Source organism: Periophthalmus magnuspinnatus, chromosome 12, assembly GCF_009829125.3.
Source record: "Periophthalmus magnuspinnatus isolate fPerMag1 chromosome 12, fPerMag1.2.pri, whole genome shotgun sequence".
Taxonomy (NCBI): domain Eukaryota; kingdom Metazoa; phylum Chordata; class Actinopteri; order Gobiiformes; family Gobiidae; genus Periophthalmus; species Periophthalmus magnuspinnatus.
In genome coordinates this window covers 17,041,547-17,066,364 of record NC_047137.1, presented here as the reverse complement: position 1 = coordinate 17,066,364, position 24,818 = coordinate 17,041,547, and the positions used below count along the sequence as shown (strand labels likewise).

Sequence of the window (24,818 nt, the reverse complement as noted above, 5' to 3'; positions counted from 1 at the left end):
TGGACTCTTCGTCTTCTCCTTTTTCTTCTTGTTTTCGCCTGACGCAGGTCTGAACCGCTGCAACTACGAACCTGTGCCATGTTTTAGACTCAAATGTGCTTTTTAAACTCGTGCAACTCAACATTTTAAAGCAAATTCAACCCAAAAAAACAACTTATTCTTGCTCATTAACTCAGAAAACACATTAAATCTTGCAAAAAGCGCCAGTATTTCACACACAAATAAACAAATTAAGCTACAGCCTCGTGCGTTTTTCTGCAAATACACACAACATTTTGAAAGCTCCACGGCCCAAATCAGTGTATACAGTAGTTGTTAATTTGCATGCTATTTAAAGTGCACAGAAATGTCATAAACAAAGTGCAGAGCGGAGGGGCTCGTGCGTCTCCTGCGTCACGTTTGGTTGTAGTCACGTTAACCCTTTCACGTTCAGCTGGGCTCAAAACCAACTTTTCTGCGCGCTGTACGTGACTTTTTCCAGCGGCGACACACACAAATGGATAAACAACATCCACGTAATGCCGCATAGTGGAACATTTCAGCCGGTCTCCATGGAAACGGGTGGCAGACCTCTCACCGAGTGCATCTGTGTGTGTCAACAGTGCAAAAAAAAAGCTCTATTACGCCTTAAATAAGCCTTTGTACCTGTGCAATGTGGGACAAACCAGCAGGAGAATGCACCCACTGCTAGAAAAGTTACACAGTGCAGCTTTAACACAGCAGACTCACGTTTAATAAAGTGTGTAGCATCATTTGTGCTGTGGTTTTTCCTGTAAAAACCTGCACAAAATCAGTTTTAACACGTGAAAAGACTATGTTAAACGTGCTGTACTGGACATGGGGACATTTTATTGTGTTTTCCTGAAAATTTTAATGATGCACTGACAGTTTTTTTTTTATGTAATTGTGATAAAAAAGTGTGTTTTTAATGTGTGTTCAGCTGCACAGAGACAGCAGCAAGGAGCTAAATCTGGTGCAAATCATCTTTTCTTTTGTAAGATGAATGAATTTGTGCACGGTCCCTGACAAATAACTAATAAAAAAAAGGAAAAAAAAGCTGGTGTTTGTGCTGGAGTCAGTTTAACCCTTTCACTGCTGGGGTTGTGTCAGGTTTGTGTCGTGTGCGTCTCTGGATAAAAAGTTGTGTTGGTTCAAACTGAAGCAGAACAATTAAAAAACTGAGCACGTTCCAGCTGCGTCGACATCAGGACAAAAACAACACGACATCAAACCAATTATGGGCTCAGTTTAGCGAGAGTTTAATGATCATAAAAACAATAATGAAAATAACATTTACAAATGTGGAAAAATGTTGCTTTGGAAAGCTTTACACACACCCACCAATCTCAACATAAATAAGTTAGTTTCATTTTTTCAGTGTTTTTCTTATAAAAGCCACACAGGTACACTTCAGTTTTAAATGAGGCAGTTTAACTTTGTTTTCTGCCCCTCACAAAATCAAAATCAATAATAATAGTGCAATTACATGTTCCACATGAATTCCACGACACAAAACTCGTCTTTGATTCACATATTTGCATAATGTGGCCCAGTGACTGAAACATGAACCTCCTGGACACGAGGGAAAGTGAAAGGCCGAATTTAAGAACGTTATCTTAGGACTATTAGCAAATACTGTTCTGACTATTGCTCAGCAGTGAAGCCCCGCCCCCCCCCACTAAAGGCACTGACTTTGGCCACAAATAGAAAAGAATAAAACAAAACATCCAAACCAAAGGGGAATAGGAGGTGAATTGCATGTAAACTTTGTGATGGCTGTCCCAGTCAGATGGAGCAGCACTCACAGTGACTCCACCTGGGCCTTCATTAACACTGGGAGTAAAGCCACGTTTCCCAATAACCCTGACTTTGAAATCTGCATTTAACTTACATCAATTTACCTGAATAAGATTACATCACTTTCAACAAACAACATTTCTCTGTTGGAAATTGCACTGCAACTTCTGAGTCAAATTCACACAAAAACATTGGACAAAAAAAAAAAAAAAAAAACAACGTATGAAAAGCATATTATGCTTTTTATGTGCTACATCTGAAACGTAGGTAGTAGAAAAAATGAGCAAAATCCTTTTGCACACTGCTACATTGTCTGCTGATTCTGAGGAGATAAAGAGTGCCAAACTCATAGTGTACATGTTCAGTGCTGTGCAGCTCCCTCCAAAGGCCCTTTCACTCTGTGCTGCGTGTCAGATGAGGAGAAGGCTACAGTATTTCACCAGCTCCGCGCGGCTGTGGACAAAGAGGAAGCACACTGTTGAAAACATGAGTGTGTTTGAAACATGACAGTGAAACATGACAGTGAAACATGACAGTGAAACAGTGAAACAGTGAAACAGTGAAACAATGAGCAGTTTAGAGGCTCGTGACGCGTTAGTGCCGCGTAAAGTCTCCTGCAGAACAGAGCTTCAGTTTCACTGTGTGCGCCACAGAGGCTTCACCTGTCACCCTCACCTGTCACCCTCACCTGTCACTGGTCCTGGGGCGCCTGCTCCGGGACCTGCGCCGCTCGGCTGGTCCCGCGCTCCGGCTGCGCGCCCTCGTGCTCCCCGTTAGAGCGCGAGCTCTTACTGCGCGGCGCGGCGCTGCTGCTGCTGGATCCTGAAGGAACAAAAACAGAGTGAGACATGGACGAACTGCACGTCCACGGTCACAGGACAGTCCTGTCCACTGTCACAGCGGCACCTGCGACTGACCTGCAGAGTGAGACTCTGCGTCAGGACAATTCCACAAACACAAACACTGCTCCTGTGCGACTGTCAGGACTACAACACAAACACACAAACACACAAACACTGCTCCTGTCAAGACCACAGCTCCAAACACGCACTGTGCCACTGTGAGGACAACACAAACACACAAAACTATTTTAACTTCAGTGTCTTGCGTCCTTCTTAATCACAATCATGTTTTAAAGTTTAGTCTAAGCACCAAACCCCTCCCGTTGCGCACAGTAGAGTGTTGTTCACCTGAGGGGTCTGAGGGTCGTTTCCTGGAGCGCTCGGTGTCCGTGCGCCCCGGTGTCGTCTCCACTTGGTCCCGCTGGTTGTTGTTGCCGCTGTTGTTGTCGCGCAGTCTCCCGTGAGGCGATCTGCGGTAAAACTCCGGCGCGTCCTCGTCCACCTCCCACTGAAACCTTCCGGGAGAAAGTGGTCTGTCCTCTACGGGGTCGAAGTTATAGGTGTCCCTGAAGCGACGCGCCTCTTCCTGCATAAACTCTTGAAAAGTCTCCCGCAGCTCCTCGCGGTCAGGTGAACCGAACAGACATCTGCGCACGGACGGCCGCACGCTGTCCGGCTGACGCGCATCCACCCTCTCCAAGGTCGGGCTCGCGTTAGAAAGGCGCACATCTGACATTTTTATGCACATAAGACAAGAAAGCCCCCGTGAACACTGTTAATCCAAACTGGTATTCCTTTTAAATGCGCAAAAATGGAAGCGACGCATATATCCTCCGCGCGTCTCATCCAAAAGAGGCATGAAAATCAGAGACGAAAAAGCTCTCCACACGGCGCTGCGGGCTTTAACGCGAAGCCACTCCTGTCAGGTCCGTAGTAAGCGCAAGAAAACAACAAGTCAAGTCATAACAGCCAACATGGCGTTAGAGGGAGCTGTGAGTGAGGGAGGAAAGTTGACATCAAGGACTATTTAAACAGAGGAGCCGATTCATTGGTCTGCGCGTAAGGACCGCCCACTGCGCGCTCTTAAAGTCAAACAGGGGCAACTACAACTGGAGCTGGACGAGATTAACGTGTAATTACGGCGCGATACAAGTGTAAAAATACGTGTAGAAGATAAGACGCGCGAGGGGAGCTCATCAGGGACAGCGCGTGCCAAAACTGCACCCGCGTAAACGCTTTAACTTTACGCGTTTACGCAGTTTTTCCTCCGGCTCTTATGTCCCAAGTGTAAGAGCTGATATGGAACTAATGAAAGGGTCTGTTGCTTATGGACACAGCGCTGCGGGGAGGTCACTTTATCGTTTCATTCAACCACAGCAGCAGCAGCAGGAGGAGGAGGAGGAGGAGGAGAAGGAGGAGAAGCGCGGACTGGTTTTACGCACGGAGCTTGATCAGATTTGGCGCACGTGATTGAATCAGTGCAGGCTTATTCGGGTGAGAGTCAAGGTCACGCAGGGACAGTGAGTAAACGCGCCTCAAATGTGTCTGTCTGTGTCTTCTGCTGCTGTGTGGGGGGTGACGTCGCTGCGCGCGGAGCCTTGCGTCATGGTTGGCACGCGGCCTATCGCTGTCAGACTGTCACTGCCTGTGCCAAGGGGCTGGAGCTCTGCGCGCTTTACTGCCTCCAATAACGTGTAAACAAGATAGGAAGCGAGCTGTTTATGGAGACCTTGAGCTGCAGACACATTTCTCTTGAGTGGTCCGTGTCTCAGCTTATTCAACAGGGACAGATCTGGTGGTAATTGGCAGGACATCAGCCGCTACTTGAGTTTAGGAGTTCAAGATGTTCTGGGGCCAGTGTCACTGCGCATTCCTCTACAGCCCTGGCAGTAAAAAAACAAAACACTAAAAAAAAAAACCCCACTGGGACTGCCTTCAGGACCATGCAGTTTTAATTAACCCCTAAAACAGTAAAAACAGAGCCAGGCGTCTCGTGATAAACACAGCGAGGTCATCTGTTATTTCACTCTTATCTCCCGCATCTCTCCTAATCCATAATGTGTTTAAACTGCAACAAATGGGTACAGTACGGTACATGGTGATCCCAGAGCTGGATACTTGAAGAGAAAGATAGAAAAAGATAGAAAAGGATGATAAAACAGAGCGGGGAATGAGGAAAATTGAAGTTCAAGTGAAACAATGTGTCTCAAGTTAACGCAAACACAAGAATTCGCACGTTTATGTTATTGTTACTGTGCACACGTCGCTAAAAATATGTAAAAACAACACAAATAATACAGACGTAAGCAGAGGACTTGTGTGTAACTTGTGTGTAACTTGATGTCAGCGTTTACTTCAGTGATCCTCCAAAAAGTACATGTCTTAAGCGACGTAAAAATCACAAAATTACACAAATAAAACTGCTGATTTCGGCGCAAAAAACAACAACGAGCTGCGTCTTTAACAACACCGTCCTTGTTGGTGTAAATGGAAGTGCGCTGGCATCGCTTTTTGCAGACTCGTTTTCCTCTTTTTCGATGACAAAGGCCATTCAGTGCGAGCCTCTCAATGGTGTCCTGGATTTGAACTCGGGTTTTTTCGCCCCAGCGTCACGACACTGCGGCCGCGGAGTTCTGCCTCTTCTTGGCCAGCTCGGCGCGGATCTGATGGGGGAACTGGTCCAAGTGCTTGTTCACACACTGCACGCAGAACCTCTTGGTGTAGAATAGACTGCAGTCCTTGGAGAAAATGAAAAAAAGAACAAGTTTAGAGTCAGGGTTTTCAAAGTGTGTGCATGTGTTTAACTCGTTTGCCTGGTAATTAAGCATTTATAATCAAAATATTACAACTTTAGAAGGGGAAATGTCGTGTCCAGGTCCTCGCAAAGTCCTTCAAATCAGGAAGGAACTGTTTGTCTGAAACTCATGAATAGCCCAGCGCTTTAAAACTATGGTAGTGTTTGTGGTTTAGTTCTGGGCCGGATTTAGTCGGGTCATGGATTTCCCCTGGTTATAACTAAGTTCCGCAGCTTTTCTGGTGGGGTGTGAGCCGATGTGCCTGTCTCCGAGAAGAATGCTCCAGGGTACGGCATTAAACGTGTCCATTTTCACGTTTTGGAGACATTTTAGAACAGATGTAACGTAAAAATGTAAGAGATTTCCACGTTAAAGCTGTAATATTTCAGGTAAAGCGAGAACAGTTTCATACAGACGAGTAGAGTGAAGAAAGTTACACGCAAATTTTAGGAATAATAATAATAATCTCCGTTTATACTGCATGATTTATTCACTCCACGCTCTGTAGTAATGAGCCAATCTGCACCATTAGCCCCGCCCACCGCCAATCATGTACACTCACACCTGCTCCTGTTTTTACTCTTTTAAATTGACTTATACAGGCATTTGTTTTGTTTTGTTTGTCTGTATTGCTCTACATTTTAACAGGACGCTCATGAAAACGCGTCTGGTCCTCTCATTCTCCTCTCCCTCGCCTTATTGTGGCTATAATGATTTGAAAACAAGCTTTCTGTGTAAAAAAAAGGGACCAGAATTGCAGCTATGTCGACTCAGAGAACATGGAGCTGCAGGAAAAGTCTCGCTGTTAAACCGAGACGTACTGTATTAATTGATTTTGATAGCGGCATCCAACAGATTCACTCGGGACAAACATAAACCACATGATTATAGAGTCAAGTGAGGGAAAGTGCAGGACCAACACTGTTCACGGACACGAGATTAAACCCAGGACAGGGGAGTTAAAGGAGTTTTAAAATACACAGTTTATCCTGAAAACTCTATTAGCTGAGGAACATAGATTACAGAATTAAAAACATCTATAAAACTGATGTTATAAAAAGGTACAACGTCCTCAAATGAAGTGGGAGCATCTCTTTAAAGTTTGACACGACACTGATAAATATAGGACTTGGAACAGCGCCCTCTGCCGGTCAGATCCTCTCAGTTTAAGCAGGTTAAGACCAACCTCTTCTCCCTGGTATTTAACACGACACAGACAGGGCATCTTGGTGTTTTATTGTTCTTTTTTTATGTATTGTGTTATCTGTAGGTTTGTTTTTTGTTGACTTTAATGTGAAGCACTTTGGTCGGCTGTTTTAAATGTTTTTTTTTGTTTTTTTTCCCCTGCACTCTTCTCTTCTCTTCTAATGTGTTTATGGTGATTATTTATAGTTTGATTTATTACTTGTATGAATTGTGCTGTACAAATAAACTTGCTTTGCCTAAATGTGCTTTATAAATAAGACTGAATTGAATTTACACAACTTTGAACAGAACTGAATGGAACAGGCCCATTAGAAAAACAAACGTGTTTAACTAATATAAATTTAAAAAAACTTATTGAAGAAATAAGATCACAGTCTAATTGCTCCAGTGAAGGCTCAGTATTATAGAATGTGGAAGGTAATAAAGTAAAAGTAGTAAAGTGCTGTACATAAGTTGAATTTTTGGGTATCTGTGCTTTACTTAAGTACATTTTACAGTGGATACTTTTTACTTTTACTTCAGTAAATTTGAGAGCAGTATCTGTACTTTCTACTCCACTACATTTATGAACAGAACTGAGAAGTAAAAGGTGCTTTTCATCTGATTTGAGGGGTTATTTTTACTGTATTTGTGGAAACATCTTGACTAAAATTTTTGAGTAAAAAAAATAAATACACAAAATTCAGAAGAAAAACTAAAACAGTGACTCATATTGTTACTGTCGACCAAAATATGTCTCATTTTATAATATCTGTGTGTCTCTCAGTTGTCCAGGTCTGATCCACAATAAAAGCCAAATGTTTAATCTGTGAACTGGACAAAAAATTGTAAGAGTGAAAAGGAGATTCGCTAAGACTACAGAACTACAACTTTATGTCCAGTTTCTTCTTCTTTTTTCTTTATTTGTCAGGATCCATGTACAAATTCATTAATCTTACAAAAAAAGAGATGATTTGTACCAGATTTAGCTACTGCAGTGATTGACAGAGTTAACTTTTGGCTCCCATTTTATAATCTACACCACCGCATTTACACTTGAACATATGAACAGCACTAATGTGAAATACTTTTACTTTTTACTCTTAAAGTACATTTTTAAATACTTTTACACAAGTAGATTTTTCCTTGAGTAACTTTTAAACTGTGTATGAGTACTTTTACTTGAGTAACAGCTGAGTTAAACATGAGTAGTGGAGGTGGTCTTACTGCGCCTGCGCACACACACTTGCTGCACACGCTGCACGTTGACCCCAAAATCAAAAACTTCTCTTTATCCGGACTGAAGGGATCTTTAGTCACGAAACACTCCTCCAGCAGCCTGCAAAAACAACATATTAACCTCGAGCAGTCCGTTCATTACATCTTTAATTTCCTCAGAGCCTCTTGATGCACGGAAAGCCGCTTGTTAGCTTTAGCATAGTTAGCTCTGGACACATATTTACAGTTTTTAACGGTTCTTTCACTCACACAATCGCCCTGGTGTTCGGTGGTTTCTGTCCGTAGTAGGAGAACGGGCTGCTTAAACCACACAACTCACACACGAACAGTTTAGGCGGTGGTTCACTTGTACTTTCGCTCATTTTGACAGAAAAACTAAGCAACTTCCGGGTTTTGTTGCGTGCGTCACGACGTAAACGTTTCACGAGGCTTTTACGCCATCTACTGGGACGGGGGAGAGCAGAGGGGCAGTGCAAAGACTCAAAAGACTCAATTATTATTTTTTTTATAGATATTATAATTGATTTACGAGTTTAATTACAATATTTTATTTATTTATATGGTGTATTTTAATTGAACTAGTAAATGGTATAAGGTAGTAAAGTACTGTACTAATTAAACTGTACATTTTACAGTGGTACTTTTTACTTTTACTTCACTACATTTGAGAGCAGTATCTGTACTTTCTACTCCACTACATTTTTGAACAGGACTGAAAAGTAAAAAGTACTTTTCATATGATTTGAGGGGTTATTTTTACCATGTTTGTAGTAACATTTTGATGACTTTTGACAATTTTAAGCAAAACAACAATAAATACACAAAATTAATGAGAAAAAATTTAAAAACTGATTCATATTGTTACTCTTGAACAAAATGTCTCTTTTTTTTTAACCAATTTTACTATATTTACACTTTAACAAAATAACAAAACTTGTACTTGTGTGAAATACTTTTACTTTTTACTCCTAAAGTGCATTTTTTTCATGTGATACTTTTACTTTTACTTGAATTTTTTACTCTGCTATCTGTACTTTTACTTAAATAACATCATTTCTACTTACTTATATAGTGAAATAAATGGATTTAACATTTTCTCAAACTGTTAAATTGGAAAATACAAATTACTAAACAAAAACAAATCAAAACACACACATTTACGTCAAGTTTAATTCCCATTGTGTCATTTTGTTGCGTTGCGTTTCATTCAGAGGAAAATCTAACAAACATTTTGCTTTGTTCATGATATAAAATGATCTGCATCACACAGTTTGTTCACAGTATTTTTCCTATATTAGTATTTACATAAAATACAAATCGGAATATTGAGATGTTTTATACAGACCGACAATTTCACTATTTTTCAAAAACTTCAAGCTCTCGTGTGTGTGAGACCCATTTTGGAGTCAATTATTAATCTATAACCAAAAGTATTTAGCTATAGTTCCCTGTGTTTTTAACTAAATCCATAATTTTTGTCCTATTTTTACATTTATTTACATTTAATACGAAACTGTACACACCATATAAACTGATATTATCCAATGGCTCTTTCAATACTGTCCGATTCTCATTTATTTAATTGATTTACAGTTATAATTACGTCACAGATTAATAATGTTTTTGTAAGGCACTAAAACAAACATCTAATTTACTCAAAGTCTAAAATAAACTCTTAAAAATACAAAACAGTCCTGGTCTTTTTCGTCCTCGTCTCAGTACATGTCCCTGTATATTTCTTGCAGCAGCGGATGCAGTGACGTGTCCTCCGTCCTCTTGATTTCCTGGACTAACTGAGCGTGCTCGGTGACCAGCTCGCGGAGGTCGGCCAGTTTCTGAAGCAGCCTGGGGAAGAGGAAGGTGTCGTCGGGGTGGTTGGACAGCAGGTGGAGCCGGAGAGCGTGGACGATGCTCTCCTGAAGCTGCTCCACCGAAGCCGTGTCCACCAAACCCGGGCGGTCTGAGGGAAAAGGACAAAAAGACCAGGTGAATACAGTGTTTCTTAAGTAAAAGTACAGATACAGAGGTAAAAGTAAACAGTATAAGTATTTTGCGTAGATGATTTGACTGATTTTGATACAGATTTGTGCAAAAAAAAAACAAAAAAAACAACAGGTCATGTGGGAAAAGGTCACATTTTTATACAGACTTTACATATAATAGAGCACACAGACACTGGGGGACACGTGGGTTAAGTGTCTTGCCCGAGGACACAACAATATTCATTATCTGTGGGAGCTCGAATTGCACCGACAACCTGTAGGTCACTGGATCTGACCGCTCAACTAATGATGTTTATGTTGGGATTTGAGCCGTTGACAGAGGACGAACTCTCTACCAACTCAATTTAGCTGTTTTTATTTAACAATAATTTGAAAAAAAATCAAATATCTGCTCTTAAATGTAGTGATGTAAATGTACAATCCCTCACACACACACACACACACACACACATTCACAACTAGCTAAAGTGGTGAAGTGTTTTGCTCAAGGACATAATGGCAGTGTGTGGAGGTACAGATTTGACTATTTCTTGTGCTTTATGGCAGTGGTTCCTGTATTTTATTTTGGATACATTTTTTATGTTAATTAATATTGAAAGACATTTTTTTAAGTGTTTTAGTTTTTAATCATTCTCCTCCCGTCGCTTGACCGGATGCCCCGGTGCCAGGCCGGGGCGGCTCCTGTCCTGCCCTGGGTGGGCCCCTCTCTGTCTCTGAGCTGAGTGGGTCTGGCCCCACAGACTTGAACTATATCTGCACTCTACTCTATTTAGTCCTGGTTTGGTCCTGGTTTAGACCTGGTTTAGACCTGGTTTAGACCTGGTTTGGTCCTGGTTTAGTCCTGGTTTAGTCCTGGTTTAGTCCTGGTTTAGTCCTGGTTTAGTCCTTGTTTAGTCCTGGTTTAGTCTTGGTTTAGTCCTGGTTTGGTCCTGGTTTAGCCCTGGTTTGGTCCTCATTTGGTCCTGGTTTAGACCTGGTTTAGTCCTGGTTTGGTCCTGGTTTAGCACTGGTTTGGTCCTCATTTGGTCCTGGTTTAGTCCTGGTTGAGACCTTGTTTAGTCCTGGTTTAGTCCTGGTTGAGACCTGGTTTAGTCCTGGTTTAGTCCTTGTTTAGTCCTTGTTTAGTCCTTGTTTAGTCCTGGTTTAGTCCTGGTTTAGTCCTGGTTTAGTCCTGGTTTAGTCCTGGTTTAGTCCTGGTTTAGTCCTTCACTGTGGTTCTCCTCGGTGTTTCTCTTTTTCCTACTGTTTTATTTTGTTTTTTTCCTTGTGTAGAAGCACAGTCTGAGCACAGGGGGCGCTCTGCTCTGGGACACTTCTCCATTTGTTTGTCTGTTTCTGTTCCCGTCTTTAACTTTGTGTTGGTTAAATTTTATTGTGAATTTGGGCTTTACAAAAATAAACTATATCGAATTAATAAGAACAAAGAAAATAAAACTGAAAATCCAAATTTGTTTTATTTTTTCCACATTGCTCTGTAAATTCTGCATAATCCGGTCTGTTTGTTGTGCCGACCTGCAAATATAAACTAAAAACATGAACATATCTCGCCCGTCCTTTCGTTCCAGTCCACAAACCCGCTGTTTACCTCCGCAGCAGATGATCGCCGCCACAAACAGAGCGAGGTCACTGTCGTCCAGCTCCAGGGAGTTGAACTTTGTCGCGAACTGAAACTTGGGCTCCATCATGTCCCCGAACGGCCGCCGCAGACTTTTAAGAAACTCTCGGGTGATGAAGCCTCCGCCTCGAGCCACCAGCAGCCCGTCTTTGTTCATGCAGGAGGCGAGGAGCGTGAAGAGCGCCTCGTACACGCCGTACTTCAGCAGAGTCACCTGCAACACAACAACAACAACACAACAGGATAAAGACTCGACCGGCTCACCTCGCCGTAAAGAAGCTGTACCCTTGTTTTTGTTTTGATTTCTGTACTTAATTTTCTTCTCTTGTTTATTATTACACGTCTACCTAAAGTGCACTTTTCTCTCCTCTGTATAAAGTTCTGTTTTGTGTGTCACTTCTGTAAAAAAAGAAAAGAAAACGACAAAGTGGATGATTATGGTCCTGTATTTGGTCTAATAATAAACCCTGTAACTTTATACTATAGTTGAGACCTTGTTTAGTCCTGGTTTAGTCCTGGTTTAGTCCTGGTGTAGTCCTGGTTTAGCCCTGGTTTAGTCCTGGTTTAGTCCTTGTTTAGCCCTGGTTTAGTCCTGGTTTAGTCCTGGTTGAGACCTTGTTTAGCCCTGGTTTAGTCCTTGTTTAGTCCTGGTTTAGTCCTGGTTGAGACCTTGTTTAGCCCTGGTTTAGTCCTTGTTTAGTCCTGGTTTAGTCCTGGTTGAGACCTTGTTTAGCCCTGGTTTAGTCCTGGTTTAGTCCTGGTTTAGTCCTGGTTGAGACCTTGTTTAGTCCTGGTTTAGTCCTGGTTTAGTCCTGGTGTAGTCCTGGTTTAGCCCTGGTTTAGTCCTGGTTTAGTCCTTGTTTAGCCCTGGTTTAGTCCTGGTTTAGTCCTGGTTGAGACCTTGTTTAGCCCTGGTTTAGTCCTTGTTTAGCCCTGGTTTAGTCCTTGTTTAGTCCTGGTTTAGTCCTGGTTTGTTTTGATTTCTGTACTTAATTTTCTTCTCTTGACTATGGTCCTGTATTTGGTCTAATAATGAACCCTGTTTATACCACTATCTGAAAATAAAGAATTACAAAAAAAAAAAAAAAAAAAAAAAAAATAATAAAGCTGCACTAGGGCACTTTTCTCCTAGACCAGAGGCGTCAAACTCATTTTCACCGAGGGCCACATCAGCAAAATGGCCGCCATCAAGGGCCAGATGTGACTGTGGCAGGATAAATGTCACCAAATGTAAACAAATGTCATGTCAAATAAATGTAAATACTTTTAAACTTGTTAAATAACTGTTTATTTATTTATGACTTATTCAAGCTGCAAATATTATGTATCTGTGTAAGTGAATTTCCTGATAAACTGACATTTTTAAAAGTGTGGATCTGGTCAGAACCTTCAGCTCTGCTTCAAAAACAGACTTTTTTAGCCTTTTAATTATTGGATTATTTGTTGTTTTTCTTGCAGACTCACTTTTTCATACTTAGCTCTGTGTTCGGTGTCAAAATGTCGACGTAGATTGTACCGACCGCGCCTCATAACACAAAAAACATACAGATTTTCTCCTTAAAGCACAAACTTGTATTCACCTTTAGCGTCTTTCTTGAAACTTCCTTCCACGCCGACAATTTTCCTCTTCCTGAACAATTTGGGATGATTATTTGCAAATGTTCCTCAGTGTCACTTGTTGGGAAAATCTCATTAGTTTATTGTCGATGCAAATATTAAATCAGCACAGACTTATTTTAAAATGACAGTCAAGCCTTAATTTACCTTTTGACCCCCGGGCCTTGAGTTTGACATATGTGTCCTAGAGCACACGTGTCAAACTCAAGGCCCAGGGGCGAAATCTGGCCCACAATGTCATTCTATGTGGCCGTGACAAGGTAAATCAAAACGTACGACTGTCTTAAAATGTCAGTTTATCGGTAAATACGCAGTTACACAGTCGTATTTTTTTTACATCTGTGCGAATTGGCCCTCGGTGAAATTGAGTTTGACGTCCCTGTCCTAGAGGAAGCGCAAAATTACTCTGTCTCCATGGAGATGTTAGTACTTTGCAATTATATTCAACAGTAAAGAAACAAACTGTCTGCAGAGCTGTGTTATTTAAGTAAAAGTACAAATACAGAGGCAAAAAGGTTTATTTTAGGTTCCTAGAGAATTAGACGTTTGTTTTATTATTAATCTGTGACGTAATTATAACTGTAAATCAATTAAATAAATGAGAATCGGACAGTATTGAAAGAGCCATTGGGTAATATCAGTTTATATGGTGTGTACAGTTTCATATTAAATGTAAATAAATGTAAAAATAGGACAAAAATTATGGATTTGGATTAAAAAACAGGGAACTATAGCTAAATACTTTTGGTTATAGATTAATAATTGATCATTTTATATCATGAACAAAGCAAAATGTTTGTTAGATTTTCCTCTGAATGAAACGCAACGCAACAAAATGACACAATGGGAATTAAACTTGACGTAAATGTGTGTGTTTTGATTTGTTTTTGTTTAGTAATTAGTGTTTTTTTCCACTTTAACAGTTTGAGAAAATGTTAAATCCATGTATTTCACTATATAAGTAAGTAGAAATGATCTTATTTAAGTAAAAGTACAGAGGGCACAGTAAAAAAAACTCAAGTAAAAGTAGAAGTATCTAATGAAAAAATCGATTTAAGTAAAAGTATTAAAGTACCGGTTTAAAAATGTACCTTAAGAGTAAAAAGTAAAAGTATTGTTCATTTGTTAAAGTGTAAATGTAGTGATACTGATGAAAAATGACATATTTTGTTCCACAGAATCAGCATGAGTCACTTTCTACATTTTTCTTCTGAATTTTACTTTTTTTATTTTTGTTGCTCAAAGCCAAAGCCTGAACTGTAAAACTTTATTCAGGATGTTTTTCCCCTTAAATCAGATGAAAAGTACTTTTTACTTTTCAGTCCTGTTCCTAAATGTAGTGGAGAAAGTACAGATACTGCTCTCAAATGTACTCAAGTAAAAGTAAAAAGTATCCACCGTAAAATCTACTTAAGTAAAGCACAGATACCTAAAAATTCTACTTAAGTACTGCACTTTACTACCTGTACTTCATTACCTTCCACCTCTTTGTTTGTCTATCTCCAGATTTGTAAAGAGGAAACGCCCAAACACAGTGACAAAAAAAGTGTGTGATTTGAGCGATAATGAAAAAATGTAACATAAGAAACACTTTTAATGTCAATTTTATGATGATTATTTACGTTTTGATTTGTCGTATTGTGATTTTAATGTCTCTTCTTCTGTAAAACACTTTGAATTACTCTGTGGACTGTGGAATATTCCAAATGAAGTAAAAAACACGCTCATGCAGAAGAGCTACATAGTGCCACAGTGTACAGAACATCACCCGCACTTATGTTAAAGATGCACTCTGTAACTTTTCTGCTGGAGGGTTCACGGGTCCCTCTGTTTGTCCCCAGTCCCGTTTATGTGTGAATGTGATAGCGTCGTATGTCAAAGTCGCACCTGGTCGTTGAGGTCCAGACTCTGGAAACCCGGGATGGCCTTGGCGAACTCCGTCAGCTCGGTGACCGTCTCCACCGAGGTGCTCTGACAACAGTGGAACAGCCGCGCCTCTGCCTCCCTCCGCTGCACCTCGGACCCAGAGACCCCCTCAGAGCCAGGGACCTCCAGAGACCCAGGGACCTCCACAGACAAAGGCACGTCCGCAGACTGAGGGACCTCCGCAGACTGAGGGACCTCCGCAGACTGAGGGGGGCTCGTCCGGGGCGGCTCTGGGTAGTCGTTCACCATGTGGGCCGCTAGGGTGCGCTCCGCCAGCTGAAACGTGTCCATGTCGTGGATGATGAAAGGCTGGAGACGCAGAGAACACACCAGGAGACGTAACTCACACTTTTGATCATAGTTAGTCATAAGTAATAACTCACACGTTTTTCATAGTTTGGTCGAGGTGCGACTTATACTCAGATGTGATTTATATGTGAAAGATGTTTTTCTCTTCATTGTTATGCATTTTTTGGCTGGTGCAGCTTATACTTCAGAGCGACTTCTACTCCGGAGCGACTTATACTCCAGTGCGACTTATACTCCGGAGCGACTTAGACTCCAGTGAGACTTATACTCCAGAGCGACGTATACTCCAGAGCGACTTATACTCCGGAGCGACTTATACTCCGGTGCGACTTATACTCCGGTGCGACTTATACTCCGGTGCGACTTATACTCCAGAGCGACTTATACTCCGGAGCGACTTAAACTCCGGAGCGACTTATACTCCGGAGCGACTTAAACTCCGGAGCGACTTATACTCCGGAGCGACTTATACTCCGGAGCGACTTATACTCCGGAGCGACTTATACTCCGGAGCAACTTATACTTCAGAGCGACTTATACTCCGGTGCGACTTATACTCCGGTGCGACTTATACTTCAGAGCGACTTATACTCCGGAGCGACTTATACTCCGGAGCAACTTATACTCCGGAGCAACTTATACTCCGGAGCAACTTATACTCCGGAGCAACTTATACTCCGGAGCAACTTATACTCCGGTGCGACTTATACTTCAGAGCGACTTATACTTCAGAGCGACTTATACTCCAGAGCGATTTATACTCCAGAGCGATTTATACTCCAGAGCGATTTATACTCCAGAGCGATTTATACTCCGGTGCGACTTAAACTCCGGAGCGACTTAAACTCCGGAGCGATTTATACTCCAGAGCGATTTATACTCCGGTGCGACTTATACTCCGGTGCGACTTATACTCCAGTGCGACTTATACTCCGGAGCGACTTAGACTCCAGTGAGACTTAGACTCCAGTGAGACTTATACTCCAGAGCGACGTATACTCCGGAGCGACTTATACTCCGGAGCGACTTATACTCCGGTGCGACTTATACTCCGGTGCGACTTATACTCCGGAGCGACTTATACTCCGGAGCGACTTAAACTCCGGAGCGACTTATACTCCGGAGCGACTTAAACTCCGGAGCGACTTATACTCCGGAGCGACTTAAACTCCGGAGCGACTTATACTCCGGAGCAACTTATACTTCAGAGCGACTTATACTCCGGAGCGACTTATACTCCGGTGCGACTTATACTCCGGTGCGACTTATACTTCAGAGCGACTTATACTTCAGAGCGACTTATACTCCGGAGCGACTTATACTCCAGAGCGATTTATACTCCAGAGCGATTTATACTCCGGTGCGACTTAAACTCCAGAGCGACTTATACTCCAGAGCGATTTATACTCCAGAGCGATTTATACTCCGGTGCGACTTAAACTCCAGAGCGACTTATACTCCAAAGTGACTTATGCTCGAGACGTTAAAATATCGTGGGGGATCTGTTATTTGTTTAATATAACGCTTTACATCAAGAAACCACTCACACATTCACACACACATTCATACAACCGCGCACACAGACACTGGGAATAAGTTGGGTTAAGTGTCTTGCCCAAGGACACAACATTCACTGATGTTTCTTTTCAATTGGACTAAAACAGTTACCGTAAATGATGTATCGATAGAAAATGGGTCTGGTATTGAAGGCATGCTACGCTAATAGCATTAGCGGCTGGATTACAGAGGGATTGTTCAAATCTCTTAATCACTAACGTTCACTGGGCACATATAGAGTTTATAAAGTACAGGGAAAATGTTCTGTTTTGTTTTAGCCATAAATAGTGAAAACCAAAACAAAGCTAAACTTACGCATTAGTAAACATGACCCAGATGTTTACTGACACGTTTGCACTTTTCTGATGATTGTTTAGGCCTGTCATGATGCCAGATTTATTTTTTTAAGTAAATATAGATGATAAACGATAATATTGAAAGATTTATGCCACTAATGCAAAAACCCAAGGGCAGATTTAAACCACAAAAACTATTCAAAACCGACAATCTGCAATAAATAAATAAACTGAAGAATGCAGTAATAATTCAATAATAAGTTTTAAAATCTTATCTTGCAGCCAAAAAAAAAAACCCAAAACATTTCCTACTAGTGCAAAAAAATTGTACAAACAAGAAATATTGATACCAAAAATATTATTCCATCTCTCAAGTACTGAACGGTAAACAGATGTAGTATCGCTGTGACACTTTATCTGTTTTCCGTACCGCTACGTGAAAGCTAGCTTGGACGTCACATGTTTAGCTTTCATTCCTAGTTTAGCTGCTTTTGTGCTGTTTGGATTCTTCTTGGCAAGAAATCCAGTCCTTTCTTGATGTTTTTTCTTGCCGAGAAGGTTTTTCCTAAGGTCTAAGGACAGGGGGCGCTCTGGGACAGTGGTTCCTGCAGAAGGAGGGTCTAAGGACAGGAAACATTTTTTTTTGTTTTCTTATTGATTAATTTGTCTGTTTCTGTTTCAATGTTGATTTTCTAACTTTCTATTGGTTAAATCAGTTCTCATGTTCAGTCCTATGAGGCGACTACCGTTGTGATTTTGGGTTTTACAAAAATAAATTTAACTGAACTGATGAACCTCGCGCCGCTAACGGAGCTTATACAGAGGAGGATTACATGAGGTTAAACACTTTGGAAACCACTAAGTACTAAAAAAGTACTACAAAACAAGTCTGATTAACACATTTCTTCAACTGCCTTTGTAAAACACTATTTTCTGTTTTAATGGTAATTTTATGACGATTAATTGTGATTATTTATGTTTTGATTTGTGTGATTCTAATGTCTTTCTTATTCCGTAAAGCACTTTGAATTACCTTGTGTACGAATTGTGCTATACAAATAAACTTGCCTTGCCTTTTCTGGAGTATAAGTCGCACCGGAGTATAAGTCGCTCTGGAGTATAAGTCGCACCGGAGTATAAGTCGCTCCGGAGTATAAGTCGCACCGGAGTATAAGTCGCACCGGAGTATAAGTCGCACCGGACTATAAGTCGCACCGGACTATAAGTCGCACCGGAGTATAAGTCGTACCGGAGTATAAGTCGCACTGGAGTATAAGTCGCACCGGAGTATAAGTCGCTCTGGAATATAAGTCGCTACGGAGTATAAGTCGCACCGGAGTATAAGTCGCTCTGGAGTATAAGTCGCACCGGAGTATAAGTCGCACCGGAGTATAAGTCGCACCGGAGTATAAGTCGCTCTGGAGCATAAGTCGCACTGGAGTATAAGTCGCACTGGAGTATAAGTCTCTCTGAAGTATAAGTCTCTCTGAAGTATAAGTCGCACCGGAGTATAAGTCGCGCCTGAGTATAAGTCGCACCCCTGACAAAACTATGAAAAAAGTGCGACTTATATCCTGGAAAATACGGCACATGTTTTAAATTGTAAAGACACACTTATGGACACGCTGTAGTAGTCATCGTGACAGGTCGGATGGTAAATACATGTGATTATAGTCAAACAGTTGTATCTTCGTCCTCACCGGTTGGCTGGTTTTCCCGGTGAGGATGAGCCGAGCTTTGGCCTTGTTCATGTTGAAGTTCTTCATGTAGGCCCGGTGGATTTGAGAGATCAGGACTCGGTGGTCGGACGGCAGCGGCTCCTCTTTTTGCAAAACTTTACACACGGCTCTGAGCTTCAGCTTCTCCGCCTGCGGCATACGCCCAAAACGAATGGCTATGAGGAAAGAGGAAAGACAGAAGGTCGATGAGTGTGCGGCTACGACAGAAAAACACATGACTGAATTTAAATGTCGTGTATTACGCAAAAATGAACTCTTGTGAACTTTAAGTCATGTTCTAATGCTGTTTCCTCATCAAAAACATCCCTGGAGTTGTGTTTTGTTTCATTCACACTCTATTCTCAGTCTGTCTACATCTTCACAGCTCAAAACGCTCTGTTCCACCTTGTGATGTCACGAAGTGGTAGTTTTTTTTCAAGTTATCAGCTACGTTTTACCTTTAGTTCAGTAGAGATAAGTGGCAGTTCCAGGTCTGAAATGATCCAAATGATTCTAGAAATGAAGGTGTGTGGAGTTTAAAAACACACTGGAGCACTTCCTGTATCACCACACGATGACATCACAAGGTGGAACGGAGCGTTTTCAGTTTGAGAGAAGAACTCAGTCTAAATCTGCAGGTTTGTTTATGTGTTAAACGTGTGAATGAAACAAAAAAACTCAACTCCAGGTCTGTTTGTGACGAGGAAACGACATTAGAACAGAGAAAATAGTGTAAAATGGGCAATTTGAAATAATTACAATAGAAAAACGTGTTGATTTACTGATGTACGAATCCACCAATTAGCTGCAGGTACGAGAGGACAGAAAAAAAACAGAAATTTCCCGACTAGCACTAAAAAAAAAAAGTCCCATGATTAATATTGACCCCCAAAAATGATTGTTCCATTTAATCTACTCATACAGAGAGACACAATAAGATTTTTGTTTTGTTGACATTCCCTTTAGCTCTTTCCCTTTAGCTCCATCTTGTGGTTGCATAACACAACCCCAGATACTACAGTAGTTTATATTCCGATGCGCCTTATAGTGCGGAAAATACGGTACTGTACATTTCAGAAATACACGGCATCTACTGTATAACCTGAACCTCCTGCAGCGTAAAAACCCACTCAAAAACATTCCTTTCCAGCTCTCTGTGGCCGGCGCATCCTCCCGGCGGAAAATAAACCCGCTGACCTCCGCGAGCGCTGCGCAGATGATGCTCCAGATGTGGCGTTCTCACAGGAGCCTGGTTTATCTCAGTGTCAATGCAAAAAGACACAGTGTAAATATGCGGCGGACGGAGGGGGCGGGGCCAAACGTGAACTCACTCCTCAAGTATTTACTACGGAGGAAGTTTTTAAAAGCACTTTGCCACTTTACCAGCGACTTTGGAACATGTCGGCGAAAGAGTTGAATGATTTACGCAACGTTTGTACTTTCAAAAAGGGAAAAAACGTAATGTGAAGTTGTATTTATGTATATTTATGTTAGTATCATTTTATTGGAAAGGCGACGGGTTAATGTCATGTACGTCCCACTTTTAAAAAGCACGCTACGAAAATTAGCGTTAGCATCCATGACAGTGAAAGCTAACAGGGTTTCTAACAATAAATAAACAGATAAATAACGTGGTCCATTATCCAGGGACCAGGGACCCTCAGACTTCCCTCAACCCTGACACTTCCTCCAGGTCCTCCAGTGGGACCCCAAGGCGTTCCCAGGCCAGAGAGACACAGTCCCTCACGTATTTTTTACTTATTTAAACTCAAAATGGAGTGGGGAGAAGAAGAACACCACTGGCTTCCATTAGAACGTGAGTTAAATGTTTTGTTTCAGCTGCGTTTTCAGTTGAACATGAATAAATGTTCATGGCGTGTTTGTATGTTGAGGTTCCTACAGTAGTTTGGAGTGATACCCTTGTGGAACTTGCCTGTATGTTGAGGTTCTTCAGAGGTTTGGAGTGTTACCGTTGTGGGACCTACCTAAATACTGAGGTTCCTAAAAAGGTTTGGAATACTACTGTTGTGGGACATGTCTGTATGTTGAGGTTCTTTAGAGGTTTAGAGTGTTACCATTGTGGGACGTACCTAAATACTGAGGTTCCTACAGAGGTTTGGAGTGTTACCGTTGTGGGACATGCCTAAATGTTGATGTTCTTCAGAGGTTTGGAGTGTTACTGTTGTGGGACATGGCTGTATTTTGAGGTTCTTCAAAGGTTTAGAATGTTACTGTTGAGGGACATGGCTGTATTTTGAGGTTCTTCAAAGGTTTAGAGTGTTACGGTTGTGGGACATGCCTGTATTTTGAGGTTCTTCAGAGGTTTAGAATGTTACTGTGGTGGGACATGGCTGTATTTTGAGGTTCTTTAGAGGTTTAGAATGTTACCGTTGTGGGACATGCCTGTATGTTGATGTTCTTCAGAGCTTTAGAATGTTACTATTGTGGGACATGGCTGTATTTTGAGGTTCTTCAAAGGTTTAGAATGTTACTGTTGAGGGACATGGCTGTATTTTGAGGTTCTTCAAAGGTTTAGACTGTTACCGTTGTGGGACATGCCGACAGAAAGGCACTTGTTGAATCTGCAGAACTGGCATTTGTTCCGGTTTTTCTTCTGGATTTTACAGTTGAGCTCACACTTGTCGTACTCCAGCTTCAGCCTGATGGTCCTCCTGAAGAAACCCTTAAAAAAATGAAATAAAAACAATAATAAACTGTCACTCAACTCAATGCAGAAGCAAATTATACATTTACTGGGCATTTCTTTATAAATTATAACAGATGTAGATAATAATTTTACATTTCACTCATCGTAAGTCGCAATATTGATCTAAAAAGGCTTTTTTTCTTCACTGTTTGACATGAAATTAGACTAAACCTTTCCTGTTTTAGGTCAATTAGAATTACCAAAATAATTTCTATTTGTATAAAAAATCAGATTCGAGTCGATACCAAAACTAGTACTAAAACCAGATACTCATTTGAGCAGGTATCGATATTAAAAAAGTCCCATTCACAGGACAGAAATGAACCTTTAATATCTTTAGAACGATCTTGAGCTGTATCAGAACAAGTATAAGACATAAGTGCATCTCTAATTAACTCAAATATTGTCAATAAACCGATCAGATGCTTCCAAAGACAAAACATCATCATCTGGGTTTTATCAAATTGTTTAATGTCATAGTAATTTTAGTGTATCAAAAAAAAGTCATAAAAATTGTCTAAAATAATCCTTCTCTCATTATTCTGGCATTTAGCAAATAGAATTAATTTTGTTAATCCTAATTGATCTAAAACACATAAAGTTTAGTCTGATTTCAGGTCAGACGATGAGAAAAAAAAGCGTATGTGTCTTTTTGTATAGTATGTGTGTGTAGTTCTTTACATAGGGCACAGACTCTTAAATACACAGGTTGGGTTACGTTTGGAGGCAATGGAAAGTATTTTTATTGGTCCCCAGTGTCTGTACATATGTGAAAGTATCTGCAGTACACAGTGGACAACGTGACTGAGATTTCACCCAGAGCGACTCCTCCACCTTCAGTGTGAAAGACGATTTAGCCCTGGGACAGTACAGGACGTAGTATTATTATGTACAGTGTGTCTGCAGTATTATTATGTACAACAGTGTCACCGGAATATTCTGTGACGAAGGAACTGAGACAAAGACAAAGCTCAATCTATGTCCTACTCTCACCTATGACCCCTGGGTTAGTTTAGTCCTGGTTTAGTCCTGGTTTAGTCCTGGTTTAGTCCTGGTTTAGTCCTGGTTCAGTCCTGGTTCAGTCCTGGTTCAGTCCTGGTTCAGTCCTGGTTCAGTCCTGGTTCTGTCCTGGTTCAGTCCTGGTTCAGTCCTGGTTTAGTCCTGGTTTAGTCCTGGTTCAGTCCTGGTTCAGTCCTGGTTTAGTCCTGGTTCAGTCCTGGTTTAGTCCTGGTTTAGTCCTGGTTTAGTCCTGGTTCAGTCCTGGTTTAGTCCTGGTTTAGTCCTGGTTCAGCCCTGGTTTAGCCCTGGTTTAGTCCTGGTTTAGCCCTGGTTTAGTCCTGGTTCAGTCCTGGTTTAGTCCTGGTTTAGTCCTGGTTCAGCCCTGGTTTAGTCCTGGTTTAGTCCTTGTTTAGTCCTGGTTTAGTCCTGGTTTAGTCCTGGTTTAGCCCTGGTTTAGTCCTGGTTTAGCCCTGGTTTAGTCCTGGTTTAGTCCCGGTTTAGTCCTGGTTTAGTCCTGGTTTACCTGATGTAATGTGGCATAATTTATTGGGAAATGCTCCTATACCAGGACATGTTGTTCGTTTCATCGTTTCCTCATGACGGGGTGTTATTCAAAAGCCTTTAAGAGTAAAAGGATTTAACCGTTTCATATGAAGCTGCACATCAGACTATTATGAAAGAACGAAAACTAGATCTGTGGTCCAACCCTCACCTATGGTACAGGTTTAGTCCTGGTTTAGTCCTGGTTTGGTCCAGGATTAAACCAGGGCTAAACCAGGACTAAACCAGGACTAAACCAGGGCCAAACCAAGACTAAACTGGGACTAAATCGGGACTAAACCAGGACCAAACCAGGACCAAACCAGGGCCAAACCAGGACCAAACCAGGACCAAACAAGGACTAAACCAGGACCAAACCAGGACCAAACCAGGGCCAAACCAGGGCCAAACCAGGGCCAAACCAAGACTAAACCGGGACCAAACCGGGACCAAACCAGGACCAAACCGGGACCAAGCCAGGACTAAACCAGGGCCAAACCAGGACTAAACCAGGACCAAACCAGGACCAAACCAGGACCAAACCAGGGCCAAACCAGGGCCAAACCAGGACTAAACCAGGACCAAACCAGGACCAAACCAGGGCCAAACCAGGGCCAAACCAGAGCCAAACCAGGACTAAACCAGGACTAAACCAGGACCAAACCAGGACCAAACCAGGACCAAACCAGGACCAAACCAGGACTAAACCAGGACCAGTCCAAGTCTTTATCCTGATGTGTCTCTGTATGTTTCAGTATTAGACACATTAGTTTACACCATGAACCAGTGAGAACCTACAGCACACTGAGGATTACACACACATAACACACACATAACACACACATAACACACATATAACACACATATAACACACAGATAACACATTCTATTGTCTAAAGAAAGAAAATGTTGTTATTCTCTTCCTGGTCTCAAGTATCGTGTCAATTCCTGTCTCTAATCTCGTCTGAAATGTTCGTATCGTGACAGGACGATCAGATTAACGTCAGTGTTGACACATGGCGGCGTCCACTGCCCCATAACCGGCTCGTTACACAACATATGGTCAGTGTGTGGTTTTTACGCTCACGGAGGTGCGAGGAGCTGACTCTACACGCGCACGACTTCCCCATTTCTGCCAAAATTACAAACAGGAGCTTCTTGTCAGCACATGTTTGGACTTTGGAGCATGATTCACCGCTGCTGACGAACACACAGAAGATGTAATCAAACGTAACCAATTGGGAAACGCTCCTGTACCAGTAAATGTTATTTGTTTCAACATTTGTACAGAGAGAGCGGATCATTCTGTTATAATTTACACATTTAAATCACAATATTCATCTAAAAACGACGTAATAAAAGAGACAAATCCGCCGAGTTCCATGTTAGAAAACTGCGATGTCGTGCGGCGGAGGTGAAAACAGCGATCGAGCGATAAAATAACGTCGTGAAAATAGTCGATTAAGGATTACTCAAACATAAATCACTCCAAATACAACTTCAGGTGAGTAAATGTTGAAGAGAAACAACTACAACATTGTTAAAAGCTCTGAAAATATCAAAATATAACTCCTGGAATTAAGGAAAAATTCTGTTTTCACCTACCCCCCATCTCTGCCCACATCCCTACACTTACTTGTGGTTGTGTTGTGATTTTTTTAAAAGTTAAGACT

The 24,818-nt window shown here is 41.5% G+C and overlaps 3 protein-coding genes across 4 annotated transcripts in view; all 3 read right to left on the bottom strand.

Annotated features, from left to right (window-relative positions):
• Nucleotides 1-1,232: 1,232 nt before the first annotated feature.
• On the bottom strand, nucleotides 1,233-3,777 carry cdkn1ba (cyclin-dependent kinase inhibitor 1Ba). The gene is made up of 3 exons (XM_055225651.1): nucleotides 2,988-3,777; nucleotides 2,486-2,619; nucleotides 1,233-2,250 (listed from the first exon to the last, which is right to left on the bottom strand). The coding sequence occupies exons 1-2, from the start codon at nucleotides 3,385-3,387 to the stop codon at nucleotides 2,489-2,491; spliced, it is 531 nt and encodes a 176-aa protein (XP_055081626.1). The 5' UTR covers nucleotides 3,388-3,777; the 3' UTR covers nucleotides 1,233-2,250; nucleotides 2,486-2,488.
• A 54-nt stretch (nucleotides 3,778-3,831) lies between these two features.
• On the bottom strand, nucleotides 3,832-8,276 carry cdpf1 (cysteine rich DPF motif domain containing 1). The gene is made up of 3 exons (XM_033976248.2): nucleotides 8,108-8,276; nucleotides 7,847-7,958; nucleotides 3,832-5,377 (listed from the first exon to the last, which is right to left on the bottom strand). The coding sequence occupies exons 1-3, from the start codon at nucleotides 8,218-8,220 to the stop codon at nucleotides 5,249-5,251; spliced, it is 354 nt and encodes a 117-aa protein (XP_033832139.1). The 5' UTR covers nucleotides 8,221-8,276; the 3' UTR covers nucleotides 3,832-5,248.
• A 734-nt stretch (nucleotides 8,277-9,010) lies between these two features.
• Nucleotides 9,011-24,818, bottom strand: part of LOC117379373 (peroxisome proliferator-activated receptor alpha-like) — a 75,163-nt gene continuing 59,355 nt past the window's right edge. The window contains exons 4-8 of one of the 2 annotated variants that reach the window (XM_033976074.2): nucleotides 21,444-21,582; nucleotides 18,882-19,075; nucleotides 14,981-15,328; nucleotides 11,447-11,690; nucleotides 9,011-9,818 (exon numbers count right to left, since the gene is read on the bottom strand). In XM_033976074.2, the coding sequence (XP_033831965.1) occupies nucleotides 9,574-9,818; nucleotides 11,447-11,690; nucleotides 14,981-15,328; nucleotides 18,882-19,075; nucleotides 21,444-21,582 (1,170 nt within the window). In that variant the 3' untranslated portion in view covers nucleotides 9,011-9,573. The remainder of the gene's footprint in view (nucleotides 9,819-11,446; nucleotides 11,691-14,980; nucleotides 15,329-18,881; nucleotides 19,076-21,443; nucleotides 21,583-24,818) is intronic. The other variant, XM_055225597.1, reaches the window with a different exon arrangement.

Coding starts and splice junctions, on each gene's coding strand:
- cdkn1ba (XM_055225651.1), bottom strand. CDS start 3,387: ATGTGCATAAAAATGTCAGATGTGCGCCTTTCTAACGCGAGCCCGACC. Junction 2,620..2,987: donor ACGACCCTCAGACCCCTCAG/GTGAACAACACT, acceptor TTGTTCCTTCAG/GATCCAGCAGCAGCAGCGCC.
- cdpf1 (XM_033976248.2), bottom strand. CDS start 8,220: ATGAGCGAAAGTACAAGTGAACCACCGCCTAAACTGTTCGTGTGTGAG. Junction 7,959..8,107: donor CCGAACACCAGGGCGATTGT/GTGAGTGAAAGA, acceptor TTGTTTTTGCAG/GCTGCTGGAGGAGTGTTTCG. Junction 5,378..7,846: donor AGTGTGTGTGCGCAGGCGCA/GTAAGACCACCT, acceptor ATTTTCTCCAAG/GACTGCAGTCTATTCTACAC.